Raw genomic sequence first — 20,252 nt, forward strand, 5'->3', positions numbered from 1 at the left:
TCCATTATATGGTTTGGAGTCTATCCTCACCATGCATCAATTTAAACTCATTCTATATTTTATAAGAATTCAGTGAAACTGAAACATGTCTGAAGAGATTACTGTATACATTGAATCCAAGAAATATGTGCTGATTAATCATAACGACTGAGCTATTATGATAGTATGTGAGAAAGAGCTTGGAAGTCTAGCCCAAGAGGTACTGCCAAGGTAACAGTCAGATAAGAGACAGCAGAGCCCTCATCTGGATAGTAGGCAGGGTAATAGGCTCAAAAGGGACCCTCCCTAGTTTCTTGGGCTATAAAGGAAACAGGAGAGATGTATTTTCAAATGTATAAGATTCTGTCAATGTAGCTTTACAATGAAGTACAATTAGCTCATCTGGTTGTGATTCCTATCTGATTTACCCTGCAAAGCCAACAGCTATAGTTACAGAGGAGAACTGACAGCAGATGGCATATACCGTATTTAATCTTTACCCCATCTGTCAGAGTTTTCCCATATTGCCCCTCCCATCACAGTCTTCTTCCCTACCCAGATTAGGATTTAGGCAGAAGATTGAAAAGATAACAAATATTTGATTGATCTGTATTTTTACTTCCAGGAGAACATAGAGATGCTTGTATCTCCTGGCAAGTTTTCACCCAAATAACTTGGTCTTGGCCTAAACTTGAATGTAATGCACTTTTATGGAAAAGGCTTCAGTTGCGATAACTACTTATTGTGGTTGGTCTTACAATCATTTATTTCTCAAGTGTGAAAATGCTGTTCTCAGGCCAATGGCTATAGGACCACTTTCCTGGACCCATTTGAGACTTTTCAGACTTGGGAATGATGGTTTTATTTTTACTGTACTTATTTTATTCAACTTTAATTGCTACTTTTAATTTTTTTCCCCCCACCATAGTATTTGTACTTTTAATTGGTTTAAGAATAAGATGAAATTCTTAATATTTAAGCTTAGTTGTTTTGTTATCTTTTATTATATTATTGCAACACAGTAAATGTAAATACAATAATGTATTATTATTGCAATAAAATAAAAGGTTGCTAGCTTTGGCAGTCAACTGCCCTTGAACTCTTAAATAAATCAGTAAAATGCAGTTGTCAAACCATTTGCATGATCAGTAATTATCAGTATCAGTGATACTGTTATCAGTAATTCCTCACAAGGAAATTAATGAGTTGTTTTCCATTTGCATGTAAGCATAGGACAAATGAACTCTGGCAAAAAAAAAAAAAATTCTGTGGTATCACTATGATGTCTTCAAATTTACAACTCATACTTGATGGAACCTAAAGCAATATTGTACTTAATTCTTCCAATGTTAGAGTTGGTTTTTTCTTTTAAGTTTTCAGATGAGTGCTATAAAGTGGCAAATTCATTCATCCATTCTGGTGTGGTGGTGATTTTGGAGGTGGGGTCAGCTTGGCATCTACTGGCCATTTCAGGCTGGTGAAGGCAGTCCCTATATCCTATGACCCTGTACAGTATCTTTCAGAATTGTTCTGGTTTGGGCAATAGGAAAGTCCAGCTCTTTTAAATTGTACTATTCCTCTTTAGCATCTACCTCTTTAATCTAGAGATGGATGAATCTCCAGTTGGGAGAGGTGTTGGCACCTTCATTACCTCACCAGGAGCTGGGAAGAAACTCGTGGTGGTTTTGAAGGAATTATCTTTTCCTTTTTATCTGATAATTTATTGGAAATTTTTCAATTGAGGTTTACTAATTAGAGAGTTGCTATTTAAATTTTCTATCCCAACATTGAATCTAACATTTTATTTAAAGGCAATGCTAATAATGAAACTCTTTTTGAACATAAGGTAACAAACCTTATAAGTATTGATCTCAGCACTAGAAGGACAAAGTCTACTGATTATGGATAAGAACTTATTTATTTATTTATTTATTTATTGGTTTGATTTATATGCCGCCCTTATCATATTTTCTTGACAGTAGCAGGGAGTTCTGAGAGGGGAAAGATAAAACCCAAAGAAAGGGACCAAGATTGAGGCCTTGGGAAAGGGAGTAGGGTTTCACAATGGAATTGGGGGCCCAAACAGGAAACCTCCACCAGGTGAATTCAGCAAGCAACAGGAGATTTCCTTTTGCTGAGGAATATGAGTTAAATAGATATAATACAATGTTAAATACTGCTTAAATATATTGGCATTGGATCTTAGATTTAAATACAGACTAATTGATTAATCAATTATATGAAATGACAAACTCTCTTTTGATCAACTAAAGATACCACCAATAAATCAGGCAATCAAATTTAACTAAAATAATACTTTTATTAACAAAATTTAAAAGTATGAAATGACCAGTTCAAACTTAGACAAGGCAGCATCACTCAAAACATATATTTTATACCATATGCATATTTACTCAATCTGTTTTAGAAAATTTAAGAATAGTTTCTCCATAATCCATTGGGATTATATATTATATATCTTTCTGTAGATCCCTTCAAGATTCTCTGGCCCATTAAAAAATAAATAAAGTGGTAGCCACCCATATTTTTATGGATAAACAAAATATTTAAAATTCCCTGCAAACTAGCTGGCAATTCTTTCTGACCTTTGAAGAAAAAAATTACATTGTCATGAGAAAGTGCATTCACTAAACAATTGCTTATGTGAACCTGGCAAAACACTTAATTTAACAAATAAGTTAAAATAATAAAATATTTAGAAAAAATAAATAGATATATAAATTAGATATTTTAGATAATTTACAGAACAGCATAAACATTAAGATACCAGGATTCCGGCATTCCTTAGTTGTTTGGAATAAGGTGATGGGAGTTTAAAACAGAAATGTTAAGATCTGTAAATCTTGGAAGGTGAAGCCACTTTGGACACCCTCATCCTGAGCATCAAAAAATCTCGTGCGACCCGAACCAGGAAGCTTTCGAGAGAATGAAGGACAATATATACTTCTTGGCGGTTGCTCCACTGACTGTGGTATTGAAGGATCTGAGGTGTTGATATAGGCTGGATATCAGATGATAGGCCCCAAAGTGTAATCTATAAGAAAAATGAAAGCTGAATAACACAGCCAAAACCAAAGGACACCTTTCCCTAATCTGTGCTCCCAAAAAAAATGGTAAACTACCTGGTAATCCACTTGATGACGAAGATCTCGGAGGTTAACATCGATATCTTCAAACTGAGAGGAGAATTTGGAATTTTCTTTGATTGCTTCAAAGTTCCTCAACTGTTGTACTAACTTGTGATAAAATGAAACGGTCTTGGCTATCTGCGACAAGCGTCTGGCATCCTGGAGAGATGTTAGAAGGCACACAAAACAAAGTCAACCGCTGAGGTGTTCAAGCATTATTGTCAAAAATAGTCAGCTCTGAAAAATGTTAGGGAAATGATTCTGCTCCCTGCCATCCATCTCAACAAACACATTAAGAATTAGAGACAGGAGTAACTTCACTCTAGGAAGAAAATGTTACTTGTGGTAGTTTACCATATTCTGGCTGAAAATGGTTTGCTTTGTTCTATATCTATATTGCGTGGTGAAACTTATCAGACAATTTATATGTGTTTTTGATCCAAAAACTTTCATTCCAAGCAAAACTAGTCAGAACAACAGAATACAGAATAATAAAGTTGGAAGGCACCTTGGAGGTCTTCTAGTCTAATCCCCTGTTCAAGCAGGAAACCTTATACCATTTCAGACAAATAGTTACCCAATCCTTTCTTAAAAACCATTTAGTTTTTAAAGTTCTCTGTGCGGGTTACTTAGCATTCTTTGCACCATAAACAAATTACAATTGTTGCATTCTTTGTGGAGACAGTGGGTTTGATACAAAAACAGATTAATTTAAATTATATAAATTGGTGAATAGGTACTGCCTTCTTTCCAGCTGTTAAGTATCCTGTTTTCCTAGCTAATTGAATCCATTATTTCTGGCTTCCAGCTATCAAGTTGCCTTATTAAAAGGCTCTGATATGAACTTCTTGTTCCTTTTCTTGTAGACACTGGTGGATGATCACTAATAAGAGAGGAACTTTGCAGTGACACTTCAGTTGCCTTCATTCAAATGCCTTGTACCAAATTTGGCACTTTGACAGCACGTTAAAAACTGATGTGCTCTGACTTTTGAAAGATGAGATCTATGATATCTACACTTCAGTAATCCACAGGGCTATTAGATGGTGACAGAGATATTGAAAATTAATTCATTGCTGGACATCCATCATTTTTGTAGCCCAAATACACAAAGCTTAGCCTGGGCTCAACTTGGTGTATTTTGTGATTGGTGCTTATAATAAATGCCACTCTTTCTTTTATTGGCCTTTGGGAGAACTTTGAGAATTTTATTGCATAGTACAAAATATATATATATATATTCTTACCGAAAGAGAGATCCATGTGTGAAAATCAATGCTGGTTGAGGGAAGGCAATCCAAGTGAGAAATAAGAGGAACCTCAGCTCCAGGTAAACGCTCCAAAAGCTGGAAAAAGAGAAGAAGTATGACTGTAAATAGATTTTTCAACCAACCTTATAGTAGAACATTAAGAAGCATATATTACTTGAGTAGAGAACGGTATGATTATTGAGGAATTTAGAACGATCAAAGAATGTTTAACCAGAATATCTCCTTTTTACTGTTGGATTCCTGAGGGAAGTGGGATAAAATACAGAGGACCAAGATTTCAAGAGATCTCCAACAGTTAACCTAAAGGAGAGGTTTTGAGTGATAAGGACATATGATACTAAAGCTCTTTGTCTTTAGTCAAGTACATTTTCCAAGAGTATCTGGTTTAAATACAGGTAGTCCTCTATCTACAACCATAATGGAGTCTTTATAGTTGCAAGTTATGAGGATCGTAAAAGATGGTTGTTAAGCTAACACTGGGGTGGTTAAGGAAGCTCATTATTCATTCTGGGTGCATTTTTGCCAAAACCCAGATACAGATTCTGGTTTTCAACAAAAACATCATACAATGCAGGCACATGACTTCCAGATGTTGCAAATAGCCATAAATGGAGGCTGGTTGGTGAACATCCAAAATTTAGACATGTGGAATCTGGATAATTGAACTTTTAATCTGGTTCATAATCAGCTTTTTTCAGATCTGTCATAATCGCAAATGGTTGCTTAGTGATCAGTCATAATTCAAAATCTACCTGTAACAGTGGCGGCTACAGATATTTACAGTAACTCCTGTATAGAAGGAGAAGCACTGTTTTATGAGTAGCAAGCTTTTTTTGTAATTCAGGGCCCAAAAAAGCAAATTTGAGCTGTTCTTTTCAAGGTAGGCAATATACATTGGCTTCTCAGTCTCATTTATTGAGCCTCTCTGCATTATCCTACATTCCACATTACTAATTCCCAGTTCCTAATTTCACACTACCAAACAGAAAAGTTCCAAATTTGGAAAAAGATTTGATGGAGACAGCAGCAAAAAAACAACAACTCAAAACTTCAGTTTCTCTACCATTCCTTTAGATGTGATATACATTATGGATAATAAATCCATATGTGGTAAGATTACCTGGGAGATACTTTGTGAAGATTTGAGCCCAAAATGGAAAATACAGATAGTCCTTGACTTATGACCACAATTGAGCCCAAAATTTCCATTGCTGAGCAAGATAATTATTAAGTGAGTTTTGCCCCGTTTTGCAACTTTTATCCCCACAGTTGTTATGTAAATCAGTGCAGTTTTTAAATTTTAAATTAGTAAATGAATCTGGCTTCTCCATTGACTTTGCTTATCAGAAGGTAACAAAAGGTGATCACATGACCTGGAGACACTGCAGCCATCTTAAATACATGCCAGTTGCCAAGCGTCTTAATTTTGATCACATGACCAGTGCGATTCTGCAACGATCAAGTGTAAAAAATGGTCAGGTCACTTTTTTTGCTGCTGTTGTAACTTCAAATGATGATTAAATGAATGGTTGTAAGTTGAGGACTACTGTTTCCTTTTCCCACATAGATATCCAAATTTTAAATTTTGCTTGCAAGCCCTTTGCCAAATGAGGCAAGGCCAGGGATGAAATGCTCCTGGTTTGGACTGGATCACCCGATCCGGTAGCGATGGCGGTGGGTGGTTCAGAGAACCGGCAGCAAAAATCCCTGGCCCCCCCATGCCCAGCTGAGCCGCACGATCATCAGAGGCTGTTTTCTTTACTTTTAAAAGCATTTTTTCTACAACCTCTTTGCCAAAGAGATTGTAGAAAAAATGCTTTCACAAGTAAAAAAATAAAAAGTTGGCCACACCCACGCAGTCACATTACCCCCCCCCCACCAAGCCACCCTTCAGAACCAATAGTAACAAATTTTACATTTCACCACTGGGCAAGACAGAAAAGTATTAGTGAAAATGCAGGTCAATTACTTTACATAGTGATAACATAACCCAAATGCTCTTTCTCAGCAGAGTTTAAAAGTACCAGCTGAATGAACTATAAAAATTTAGAAAGTCAAGGTGTCCTGATAAGGGGAAAGGATATACAGGTTAGGTAAGGAGATCCTCAAGAAGTAACTCTTTGGGAATAATTATGTTCATGGCATAACTGCTCCTTTGGTATTTCAAACACTCATCTTTGTAGTTTTGCTCTAGTACAGCATTTCTCAAGGATAGTGTCTTTAAGTTGTGTGGACTTTGATTCCCAGAATTCCCCAGTCATTCCCTGGGGACAAGCACTGGAAATGATGAATGCCTTGAAAAAAATAATCTGACAGAGAAGGGATGTGAATGCATAGATAAGAAAATGAAGAAATCTTGTGCAGGAAAAAGAAGTACACGTGTAGTGTTCCTTCACAAAATGTTACATCAGCGGCCTCTAGGGGCCAAATGATCAGTTGTTCAGTTTTAGAATGGAATGGAATGGAATGGAATGGAATGGAATGGAATGGAATAGAATAGAATAGAATAGAATAGAATAGAATAGAATAGAATAGAATAGAATAGAATAGAATAGAATAGAATTCTTTATTGGCCAAGTGTGATTGGACACACAAGGAATTTGTCTTTGGTGCATATGCTCTCAGTCTATATAAAAAGACTAGATACACTCGTCAAGAATTACAGGGCACAACACCCAGTGATAGTCAAACGGTACAATAAGCAATCAAATCATACTAGAAAACAATATAAATCACAAGGATACAAGTAACAAAGTTACAGTCATGCAGTCACAAGTGGGAGGAGATGGGCGACAGGAATGATGAAAAGACCAGTAGCAATAGTAATGCAGCCTAATATGAATAGTTTGACAGTGTTGAGGGAATTAGTTGTTTAGCAGAGTGATGGCGTTCTGGAAAAAACTGTTTTTGTATATAGTTGTCTTGGTGTGCAGTGCTCTACAGTGTCGTTTTGAGGGTAGGAGTTGAAACAATTTATGTCCAGGATGTGAGGGGTCTGTAAATATTTCCCTTGTAGACTTTAGTTCAGCATTCAATACCATCATACCGGACATTCTTCTAACTAAACTAAATCAGCTACCTGAACACACTTGTAAGTGGATCACAAGCTTCCTAACAGACAGGAAGCAACAGGTGAAGCTAAGCAAAATCACATCAGATACCAGTACAATTAGCACCCGCCCCCAAAGGATGTGTGTTTTCTCCACTTCTCTTTATATATCAATGATTGCATCTCAAACAATCCATCTGTTAAGCTACTGAAGTTTGGAGATGATACAACATTGATTGATCTCATTCGAGACAATGATGAATCCCAATACATGAAGTAATATATTTAAAACAACTGTTTAGTTCAGTGAGGGTGGAAATTTTGTAAGTTTTTCCACTTATTCTCAACATGTTCACATACGCTTCATGTATGCATGGCCAGTTCTTTGGTCTTCCCTCAGCCATGGAAGATCTTTGAATGAGCCTGGATACGGTCATTCTATCTCAGCCCACCTCACAAGGTTGTTTTTGTGGGGAAAAGAGGAGGAGGGAGTGTGGAATATGATACCTCGAACCCCTTTACAAAGTGTGGAATATGACTGAAATAAGCCAGAAGTTGCACATTGTGCATGAGGGTGAGCAACAAGAGAACTAAGATTGAGGCCCCTTTATCATCGTCATCATCATCTTGGGGCCTTCTTGGAAACTTTTCTCTCTCTCTTTCTCCCTCCCTCTTTCTCTCCTTCCTTCCTTCCTTCCTTCCTTCCTTCCTTCCTTCCTTCCTTCCTTCCTTCCTTCCTTCCTTCCTTCAAAATTTGTATTTTCCTATTTATATTTTTACTGTTCCTGTAATTTTTCTCTTGGCGGTTCATCTATTTCTGATTTAAATTGCCCTATATTTTTCTCTTTCCAACCACTGAATATTTTTTCATATAACTGTGACTTCCATTTTCCCTTATTTTTTAAAAAATCCATGGCTCTCTGTTTATTAAGAGAGTGGCTTATCTCCCCGCAGAGAAATATGGACTGATTTTCTTAGTAATGTATCTCAACACTACCGAGCCCGGTAGTGGCATAAATTTTATTTCCTTTTTACAGATAGTCCTCAACTTGCTACCAGTTCCTTAGTGACCATTTGAAGTTACCATAGATTTGAAGTTCTGACTGTCCCCCTCTCTTGCCCATAATCACATGACTGCACTTAAGGTGCTTCGCAACTGGCTGGCATTTACAACCATTTGTCATTTTACAACAGTTTTACCAAAGGCCAGCATTTATTTCTTGGCTTGCTTAATGACCATGACATTTGCCTAACAACCACCACAATTAAACTGGTGGTGTGTGCAGGATTGAATGCAATACTCCAAGTAAGGTCTGACCAAGGCAGAGTAGAGCAGAATAATTATATATTGGTGGCAGAAATTAATCCTAAATTGCGTACTAAGGCAGAAGGCAGAGTATTTAGTTTTGGCATGGGTGGGTGGGTGGGGGCAGGTTCTGAGAGAAGGGATTTGAGGGCTCCGACCTCTTCCCTGGGCAGGCAGCCTTCCTTCTGACCAAATCACCAACTTCTGTTTTCCATACAAAGGATGGAAACAACCATTATTCCATCATTACTGACAGGTATTGATTTATATACGTTTATCTATTTTTCACATTTCTGTTTGGCTAGACAATAAAATCCAACTAAGTAAAATATTTTTGATACAACCTCTGTAAAATAGTAAAATACCAGCATCCAAGCATGTTACTATGAACTATCAAAAGAAAGTAAAGATGACATGATAAAATCAGAGGAAGTCTCTTCAAAACAATTCCCTCTTTAAAAGGCTTCCAACACATATGACAAGGACAAGATATAATTCTACTGGAAGCTTGTTCCATAGCATAGACATTGTCACAGAAAAGCAGAAATGTCTTGCTTCAGTTTCCCAATTTGGCACCACTAAATATTCTCTAACTGAATTCACTGAGCCTGTATTCATTGGAGTAGGCAGTCCTACAAGATACACAAGTGTCAAACTGTAAAATGGTTTATAGGTTAAAACCAGTATCTTGAAGTATACTCAGAAACTGATAATAACCAACTCAGGTCCACAAAATCAATGTTATATATTCCCAAGAACAGGAGTAAACACACAATTGTAGTTTGCAAATAGTTTTTAAGGGCAGCACCAAATAGAGTATATTGCTGTAGCCTTAGAAACAATGATAATCGGTTTATAAATTGGACATAAAAAAGAGAATGGAGGAACTAATTCAAAAGTAGGAGCTGCCTTCTCCCTGAGGTATCTTTTAATTCAACTCTGCTAACTTACAATCTTTCAGAAGAGAGAGTAGTAGACTTACATAGTATCTTGTAAGATCCTTTGTTTTGTGAAGAAGTTGTCGCGAGAGTTTTAAGCTCATGCTTAACTCTTTCTGCAGATCCAGCTTCTTTTCAGGAATGGTCTCAAGCCCAGATCCCTTCTCCTCTTGGAGTCCAACTGAAGGGGCAGCAAGAAGGATGTCAAACTTGAGAAGAACTTGGAGGAGGAGGAGAACTGCACCTAGAAAGAAGATTGAGACAGTTAGAGAGAAATATTTAGTGGGAAAGTCAGAAAATTGGATACTAGTGTATTTAAGCCAGAATGATGTACTTATAAAACACTGATGTTATCATCATTGTGAGAAAAATAGATACACATCCACATCATATGTTTTGAAGATCTCTCTTTTTCTGCAGAGATAAACCTGACATGTTTACCATACTTGTATATTGAAGCAATGGGGGACAAAAATATAAAAAAATAGGAGGAACCCTCCCCCCCCCAATCATTCAATCCACAATCTAAAATTAGCTGTTTCATCTTCCGTTGGGAAGTGAGTTTTTCCCATAAAATTCCTGCTACAGCATCTTAGGAACAATATGTTTATCCCAGATCTGATTTGCAGATTTGTCATCTCATCATTCATACAGGGGAAATCCATTTGAGGGGAATTTCATTTTACATAGATGCTTCCATGCAGAGACCTTTTCGGTTATGTTGAAGTTTCAGTTAATTTCTTAAAAACCGTAACTGAGATATTAATAGGCTGTGTCTGCATATGCCTCAAAGCAAAGCTGAGAATCTGCTAGGAAAATTGATGGAAATAAGAAAGGTGTAATCCAACGTTGAGATGGTAGCAACGATAGCCACAATGAAAACATTAGTTTAGCCTTTCCCAACCTGCTGATCAAAACATACGCCTGACTAAAAGTCTTTTTAGCCTCAGCCAGAATAAGCATGTTGGGAGTTTTAATCTGAGGCAGTTTAGGGAAGTCTTGGATTATAGCAGTAGACACAAGTAGAAGGTCCTTGATCAAGTGTTCAGTTCTCTTATGCTCATGCTTTATTGTTTTCAGAGGAAGGGAAGGCTATACCTCAATCATTCAATCAGTTACAGTACTCAGATGATTATTTTGTAGAAGTCTCTGTTGCATGTGATAGAAAATTCAAATGTTCTTCTTTCCTTCTCTGAAGGTAAACGATAGTACAGTAATAAAGATGACACCAGCCAGAGCATAGAAAAACTCAAAGAAATAGTGCAAGATTGGTAGATATAGAGAGACCTGATCCATCACCAAGAATGGGACTCGACTGAAGGATATAATCATCATCATCAGTACAGTAATAAACTAAATATTCTTGAACAGGTATCTTATTATTAGGTATATCCTTCTTTTCCTCCACCAAAACTCAATTGTGCACATATAGACTGCTGAGACCCTCCAGTCCAGACTTGTGATATCATCAGAGCAGGTTTTTAATAAGGACATCTGATTCACATTTTGAAGTAGGTGGAGTAGTACACATTATCAACTAAACAGACATCTCCTGTAACACCATTGTGTCCAAAGGCTGAGATTATCTACCTGCTCAACTTTGGTATTGGAGAAGACTCCAGAGAATACTGTAGACAGCCAAGAAAACAAATCAATGGATCATCAAACAAATCAACCCAGAGTTCTCTCTCAGGATTCAAATGACAAAGCTCAATTTATCTTAGTCCAGATACATTATGGGGAGACCCAGCTCTCTAGAGAAGACTTTAAAACTGGCAACGGTAGAAGGAAAGAGATGACCAGGATGACCAGATGACCAAGGATGACCAGCAGCAAGGTGGATGAACTCAAGCATTGAGTACACCATTGAAGGACCAGGTTAGAGATAGATCATGATGGAAAAAATCTATTTTTGTGGTTGTTAAGAGTCAAAGAACAACATGATAGCACATAATCAATTAATCAACCAAGTAATCCAGGATGTTTCTGAGCTGAAATCTGTGTCTTGTTATGCTTGAAATGCATATTGGAGATTATACTTCAGGTTATGCCAAGCTATATCCTTTAAAATGTAACATAAAACTGCAATCTTAGGTGCTCTACACTCCTTTCACCTAATGTGATCCTGATGATACCTCTTCTTGTCATTGATTCAGGCAGACTGGCCTCCGTTGCAAGAAACACAAATAAGCATCTTTTCACATAAGAATAACAGGCAAAAAGCCATTTTTCTTTCTTATCTTACCGCTTGGATGCATTCTGATGCTTTCCACTTCGTGGGGGGATCTCTCTTCGCTTGTTTGAGAAGTCTAATCCTGCAGCCCATTCTGAGGGCCTTTTGAAGAACACCGGCTTTCATTTTCGTGGGACACAAAATGTCCAAGATTACACTGCAGTTTGGAGTTTTGATTATCTGGTTTCAGGGGCAAAAAAACCCTCTCCCCCCAGTTATTCTTACTAGAGTTTCAGGGCGGAAGAATAACGTATTGGAAGAGCAAATATTTTTTTTTAAGTTCCTCTTTTTTTTTCTCTGAGGAAAAAGGAAATACGGCCTTGGTCACGTGAATAAGGTCCCCCTTATCCTTCAGATTCCTCTCTCTCTCTCTCAACATGTACTTTTCTGAAACAACCTACGTATTTCTGTTTTGCTCTCTGTTTGCTCCTAGTCAGACCCCCTCCTTTCTAACAAAGTATATTAGTAAAAAATGCTGTGATTCCTAGATCAAGTTTCCCCAAAGCAAGTTTCCCATGCCATGCTAAGGTATCTGCCATAGATCCTTTATATTTCTGGCTAAAATTAACAAAGGCACCACACATCTTACTAAAATTAGAATAGAATTCTAATTCTCGAGTTGGAAGGGACCTTAGAGGTCTTCTAGTCCAATCCCTTGTTTAGGCAGGAAACCCTATACCATTTCAGACAAATGGTTATCCAATCTCTTCTTCAAAACTTCCAGTATTGGAGCATTTACAACTTCTGGAGGCAAGTTGTTCCACTGATTAATTGTTCTAACCTTCAGTTAATTTCTTCTTAGTTATAGATTGCTTCTCTCATTGATTAGTTTTCACTTATTGCTTATTGGCAGACCTAAAATTATTATGTAGCATATTAACATTGAAAGAGATCTTGAATGTCATCTCCCTGGACTACAAAAACCTATACCATTCTAATAGATTGGCCTCTCATCTCCACTGATGTTTTTTAAACAAAGGAGGCATAAACAGGTAGTCCTTGACTTATAACAGTTTGCTTAGTGACTTTTCGAAGTTACAACACTACTGAAAAAAGTGAATTATGATCATTTTCCCCACTTATGACTATTGCAGCCTCCCAATGGTTACGTGATCAAAAACCAGGCACTAGGCAACTGACTCATGTTTAGGCCGGTTACAGTGTCCTGGGATCATGTGATCCCCTTCTGTGACCTTCTGACAAGCAAAGCCAATGGGAAAGCCAGATTCACTTAACAACCTTGTTACTTACTTTAACAATTGCAGTGATTCACTTAACAACTGTGCCAAGAAAGGTCATAAAATGGAGCAAAATGTGTCACTTAGCAACAGAAATTCTAGGCTCAATGGTGATCGTAAGTTGAGGACTATCTATATTCTTTTAAATGCTTATTTATACTACAAATAATTAATACAGTATTTCAACTGAATGGAATTGTTTATTTTCTATAGGATTGGTCTTTAATTCTTCATCCTACAAAAATGTTATAAAAGACATAATTGGGATATTAGGAAAAGTATAATATTGTCTGTGGCAAAGCACCAATGTCAGAATGATGACACAACTGTGATTAAATCATCGTGCAGTTGTCATCATTTACTCCTTTTTGCCGTTGCCTCTTAGCTTTCATAATTATTTTAGCAAAAACATTATGAAAAATTCCAGCTTGTTCTTTTCTGTTTGCAACTGATTCTAGCTAGTTGTGAAATTAATACTATTGTACAATAGTTTGCATGTTCTATTAAGTCTCCCTTTTTGATATTGGAATGTAGACTGGTCTCTTCCAATCTGTTGGCCAGTATGTTGTTGTCCAGATTTGCTAGCACAGATTGGTTAGAAAGTTTACTGATTCTTCGCTGTTGTTTATGATTTTTCGGTGGTATTCCATCAATTCCTGTTGCCTTCTATGTTGTTAATGACCAGAGTACTGATTCAATTTTTCTAGAAATAGAGACTCTTGTAAGTAGGAAATATCTTCTGAGATAACTTGGATGTTGTCATCTCTATTGGACAGTATTTCAGTATATTCCTTCCATATTCCTTTGATCTCCTTTGAATCCTTTGACAGAATTAGTACCTGTCCATTAGCATGCTTTAGCTTAGCGTGTCAATTGGAGATTTGCTAGTGAAACTGACTAGAACACAACAACTAGAGCACAACTGCCAGGGCAGGACAAGGACAGAATGAGTTTATTTTTGCTCCGTGACATAAATTATTGGTCATGAGATGAATGTTGGTTTTTTTAATGTGACATTTCAGGAAGAATTGTATCTGTGAAGAAAGCCTGACTAAAATGACTCTACAGATAAGCAACCACATTCTTCAATTTACTGATCGCCAGTCACCAAAGACCTTCCCTTTACTTTCTCCTGATCATGGGCAGTTCAGTCCAATCCCATGTTCCATGAAGGATTCTAGTTTAAAGCAAGCAGAATCTGCCTTCTTGCAGGTTATACTTTGTACCCTGTACAATTTGATTTTGTGACCTGTACAGCATAGAACAAGTCCTTTCAGATGGATAGATGGATGGATGAAAGGTACAAAATAGATGAACGGTACAAAAAGCAGGAGGTGACCATCTCTTTTGTAGGAAAGAGAAGTACTAGAATGCTACAATATCATAATTTTCCCCAATGTTTAGGAACTACGTGTTGTACTCATTATATAAACATAATTGATATTTCACTACTTGTTTCACTGTTTGCCATGTGCCCTCTGAACAGCAATTGAATTTGAAATTATCTTTAATGTAATATCCTATCTACACACAGAAACCTATTGCAAAAGAATGTGTAGATCTTCTCTCATGTGACTCTATTTGGAGGAGGGATAGGATTAAACAGTATTACATATTGTTTATTAATAGGCTTGTCTTAGCTATGCAAAAATTTAGAGATGGTTATCTCAGTAGAATGATCTTTGTGTTTCATGATGATTCAGCCCAGAGCTGAAACTGGAACTGGATTTCCCACTGACAACCCAAAACCTCTAGTTGCCATTGTAGATGAATAAATGATCCCTACAAACCTACCAAGAAAGTTAGAAGCAGAACGCTGACTTAGAGAAATTTCTATAGATTATTTCAGGAACTGATTACTAAAAATAATGTTTACAAGAATTATGACCTGAAACCATGAGTTAAATCAGTCCAGGAGCAAAAGGCTCCCACAGAGGAAACTTCCTATTGCATTTCTTCATGGTTTTTTTTTTTTTAATAACAACAGATGTTCATACATGAAAGTAAATGAGTTGGGCTCAGTGTGGATTTCGTTGATAGAGGTCTGCAGTATGAATTTTTCAGAAGGACCAGTACACATGAGAAAAAGTGTTGATTTTTTTCCCCTTTTCGGGTAGTCTCAATAAAAGCTGTCCTTCTGAATACATTTACCACAGAAATACTAATAGCAATTGAACATCCAGTTTTGATCAGGATCGTATCCAGTGGTGGGATTCAGCCAGTTCAGGAGAACCGGTTGTTAACTTTCTGAGCAGTTTGGCAAACTGGTTGTTGGAAGAAATCATTAGGGCAGAGAACCTGTTGTTAAATTACTTGAATCCCACCACTGATCATATCCCATAACCAATGATTCAATATAATATACCTAATCTGGTTAGAAAAGGCTGTCCTAAACATAGCAGCACAGCTAACTGCTATTAATGTCAACTAAATCTTGATTTGACCTTTAATAAAGCAAAAAAAAAATAAAATAAAAATCCTGCTTATAAAATCTCCCCTGAATCTGTGATTCAGGAGATTCATGTGGTCATGAAACTCCCTTATATTTATGTCATTAAGGAAGATTTCAATCTAACTTTCAGTTTCTTTTCAGTCTCAAACTGGCAGCTTAGTCATGATTTCAAATGACCCAATCCATCAAAACATTTCACTGGGCTGCAACTATTACTTTTCAAAGGAGAGTTGTATTACTACTGTATACATAAGAAATACTTGTTCATTTTCAATTATATCTTAGTTCAAATTTTTTGATTGGGCATCATCCAGAATCTTTGGCATGGGGAGTATAAAAATGTCATAAATAAAGAAACAATACCCCTCCCAGCTTCACCTATTTGGACTCCCACTTTTAAAAACAGAAGGCAGATCATTCCAGAAGAATGGACCACTGTTGCAAAGCCCTGGAGCTGAAATATAATATGAATCAGATAATAATCTATCATATCAATGAATTTACCAAGAGGTTTGAATCAATCTGCACTTGAGAGATCAGTCAATATCTATACCAGTGTCATCCTTGAGCTCATTTCTTTGAAATCACTTTCCCAATAAATACAAATGTCTGGAATCTGCTCCCTAAACTCAAGGTCTTTCTGAATGCTAGTATAATTGATATACCTAAGCCATGGTCTTTTTCTAGGACTGATCTTTCTTTTCTTTAGCATGGTTTCCACTTGTTTTTTTTTTTAGACTTTTTTTTTATTTTAAAACAAAAACAAAACATAAAACCATCATCATTCCAAACCATTACAGACAGTCAGTTGAATGGTTCATATTCTCTTGTGCATAAATCCATTTCTAAAATACCAATTTATAACAGAAACTTATATCTTTTATAGAAAAAAAATCAGATATTTTATCTTTACATCAACCCCATATTTCATACTTCAGTTCCATGATTTATTATCTATCCATTGATAAAACAAATCCCATATCAAATAATAGCATGGTTTCCACTTGTTGTTCCTTGCATATCTTTAACTTATTGTCCACATAACTTGCTCCTTTTATTTTACAGCTCAAGACCAATATTTAAAAGAAGATATTGCAATGCATCAAATATAAAAACACATAAATTATGGATACAGAAAAACATGAAGCAATTAATAGTGTAAGGAAGGCACTGAGTGATCTCTGAAAGCCATGGCTATTCTTAAAAACTTAGTAGCCTTATTGGAGATGCAGCCTAATTACAGCTGAGTAAGAAAATAAAGGGTGAAATAAGGAATCCAGGTTATGTCCTTTAAAAATTTGGATTGGATAGCTTCTGATCTAAAAGCATATTTAGAAATATATCACGGGCATAAATAACTGACCCCAGAAATTTACCTTTAGTAATTTGATAGTTGTTCCTACATAGTTACTACTGTGTTGACACGCATATGCAATAATGGTGAAAGATGCTTTTTGGACTCTTATAATGTGATTCTTTGCTTGATTGATCCAGTGATGATTTAAAGTATATGCCTAAATACTTAAAGGTGATGACTTGCTCAATAGGTCTATTGTTAATCTAAGTAATCAGGGACATGAAAAACTATCTGGAAAATAATAAGATTGTTATTTTAGAGCAGCAATCTCCAAACTTTCCAGTTTTGCAGACTGGTGAGATGGGGGGGGGAGAAGAGGGGATGGTTCTGCATGCACATGTGCTAGCCCACCGCTTCTGCAGTATGGTTCTGAATGGGCTGCGGCCTGGTAGTAGGCCACAGCCCGTGTGTTGGGGATCCCTGTTTTAGGGTAATAGATCTTACCACATTCTCTAGGTCAATAGGAAGATAATGCTTTAAAGTATCTAGATAACTTGGTGCGGCTAGCTCAGCAGAACCAGCTCACCGCTGCCAAATTGCCTCTGCCAACTTACTACCACCAAATCATTGGAAGATAACTCAACACAGCCAATTCACTGCAGGGACAACTCGCCACAGGCAGCCAGAAGGAGAGCAGGGCGAGTGAGCAGATGGGCTTGCAAACAGGTGGGCAGAGCACAGAGCAGTGGCTGTGGCCAGGAGCTTCCCACTGGAGGGAGAGCTGAGTGGATGGGTGAGTGAGCAAGTGGATAGAGCTCAGACCAGTGACAGCAGTGGGGGTGTGAAAATGAGATGCCCCTGGCTTCTGCTGCTTCCCCTGCTGCCTGCCTTACACACTGCTGCCACCACCGCTCTGCCCATCTGGTTGCTTGCCTGCCTACCCGCCCTGTTTTCCCTCTGGCTGTTCACGGAAGTTGTTCCCGCAGTGAAGTGACTGTGTTGGGTTATCTTGCAACTACTTGGCAGCGGTGAATTGGCAGAGGCAAGTTGGTAGTGGCAAGTTGGCCACGGTGAGCTGGCTGTGTCGAACTGGCCATGCCGAGATGTCCCATTCTGGATACCCAGATCCATCTGTGTTATGGAGAGAATAGCTGCAACATCAGCATAGAGAAGGATGGGAACCATGAGCATTGAGCAAGAATGGGAAGTTTTGGCAAAAACTTCAACCATATTATTAATATATAAGTCAAAGAATTATTGGCTAAACTGCAGCCTTCTTCTGGGCCAGAGACAGGCTTAGTGAGATTTCCTTTAGAATTTATTTATTTTTTATTATTCTGAAAAAACTCGCTGTAACCCATCTACACTAATGGGGGGCTATGTGGAATATAATTATGTGTACATATTTCACTAGCCAACTTCATCTTTTCTTTCCCCTCTATAGTACTGACATTCACTTCCTCCAAATACTTAAATAGTGAACAATTGTACAGGTGTTTACCACATCTGGGAATGTCCTGAAGCTGTGTTTCCTTTTTCAAGAGGCAACTGGACTTTTTGTTTTTTCTTTTAAGACCTTTTTACTTCTTATCCAAGAAGCTTCTTCAGCTCTGACTGGATGGTGGGGAATGGAAGGATTTATACTCCTTGTAGACAGCTGGTCATTTGCATTCTTTTAGGGAGTCATTGGGGCCATCTGGAGGTTTAGCTGTGTCATCAGGGTCACCTGAATAGTGCAAGTAGTATGGAAAAAGCTTCTTGGATGAGAAGTAAAACATCTTCAAAGAAAAAAACAGAAAGTCCAGTTGCTTCTTGAAAAAGCACCTTTGGGACGACTGTGATCTAGATGACAGAATCTCCATAAAAAAGCTGTGAATCACATTTTAAATTTTCAGCACTATAATTATAGAATCACAAAAGGTTTCTCATGACTATGCTCTTTGGTAAAAGCATCATATCAGGAATTCTTTGTTTTCCAACAGGGACATAAGTCATTTACAATGGCAAGATTCATAAGACCACTTAAGGCACACTAAGGTGTAATGGAATTATCCTAAGAGAATAATGATTTAGACATGAATTGCTTGGCATTCCCTCAGAGCTCAATCTGTAACACACCCATGCATTCAAAGATTTATGTTTCTGTTCTTTCTCCCTAAGAGATTCTTCCAGCTGAGAGAAAAACAAGCAGAATGATTACTCTGCACATTTCAAGGAAGATTATTCTGAAAGCCACCTAAACTGAATTAAAACAATTTAGAAAAAGGTACTACAACAGTTTCATAAAATGCAGTCTTCATTCAATTATTTATTTTCTTTACAGATCAGCCTGCATATAATAAGAATAGTCAGTTTAACTGAAGGAGAAACTTGGGAAAACACTTAATCTTTTTTTCAAAAAGAGATTTTATTACCCAGTTATTCCTGATAGCATTGTGTCACATCAGTGTCTCGGTCCGAGGCTGTAAACTTTTCTTTCCTTTTTTTCTACTAATTACATAAAATGTATAAGTAACATTTAGAATGAGTTCTAAGAGTGAGATGGGCATACCTAAATTTGACAAATAAAATAAAATAATAATAAATAATAACTTATTACTTACTATACCGCGTGCACTGTGGTACAGACACCTTCATATTTTTAATAATGCTTTTTTTGGCATCAATAGCTAGGGCATCTTCCAGCATACAGAAGAAAAGATAAAAGGTATAATCCATCCATAATACAATTAATTGAGGGTTCAGATCCAGAATTTCCCTGTATTCTTAGAACACACAGCACCTCAAGCACAGTACTAAGAAATTCAATAATCTTACCGTGGACCTTGGCACAAACCCCAAAACACCAATCTTGGTTTCTCTTTCTTTCTCTCTCTATATCCTTGGCCCTCTGACTTCTTGTTTGTCAGACAGTTCCAGTTTCCAGACATCTCCATGTATTTTTTGCTGATGGACGCTCTTGCCGAAATGTTGTATCATGTTTTTATGTGATTTTTCATCCCAAGCAAGTGCGTTTCCCTTTCTATTCCTCTAATAGGAGTGCTCTTTGATTATTTTCTGCCCTCTGATTTTCAAGGAAGATGGAGACAAAGTGTATGTTTACATAACTCCAACCAATGTAGGTCTTATTCAAATGGTCCAACCTGACTACAGTAACCCATGCCCTGATTACATCATATTTGCACTCTTATAATGGGAGCCCACACCCAGAACTTTCAACTGTTGTAAAGAATAGCAAGCAAACTACTCATTGCATCCATATCACGTTGGTCTACAGGGGTCTTCGTTTAGTAACTCCCTTGGACAGTGACCATTTGCTGTTGCAATGATGATGAAAAGT

At 37.2% G+C, this 20,252-nt stretch overlaps 1 protein-coding gene across 1 annotated transcript; it reads right to left on the minus strand.

The window, feature by feature from the left end:
• Nucleotides 1-2,687: 2,687 nt before the first annotated feature.
• Nucleotides 2,688-19,966, minus strand: IL27 (interleukin 27). Its single transcript, XM_034423387.2, is given in 6 exon segments — nucleotides 2,688-3,034; nucleotides 3,123-3,287; nucleotides 4,376-4,474; nucleotides 9,737-9,936; nucleotides 19,730-19,758; nucleotides 19,760-19,966. Coding segments are annotated over 6 exon segments (789 nt in total). The 5' UTR covers nucleotides 19,849-19,966; the 3' UTR covers nucleotides 2,688-2,827.
• Between the last annotated feature and the right edge of the window lie 286 nt (nucleotides 19,967-20,252).

The sequence above is a fragment of the Pantherophis guttatus genome, chromosome 4, assembly GCF_059756535.1.
Source record: "Pantherophis guttatus breed Tessera chromosome 4, ASM5975653v1, whole genome shotgun sequence".
Lineage (NCBI taxonomy): Eukaryota > Metazoa > Chordata > Lepidosauria > Squamata > Colubridae > Pantherophis > Pantherophis guttatus.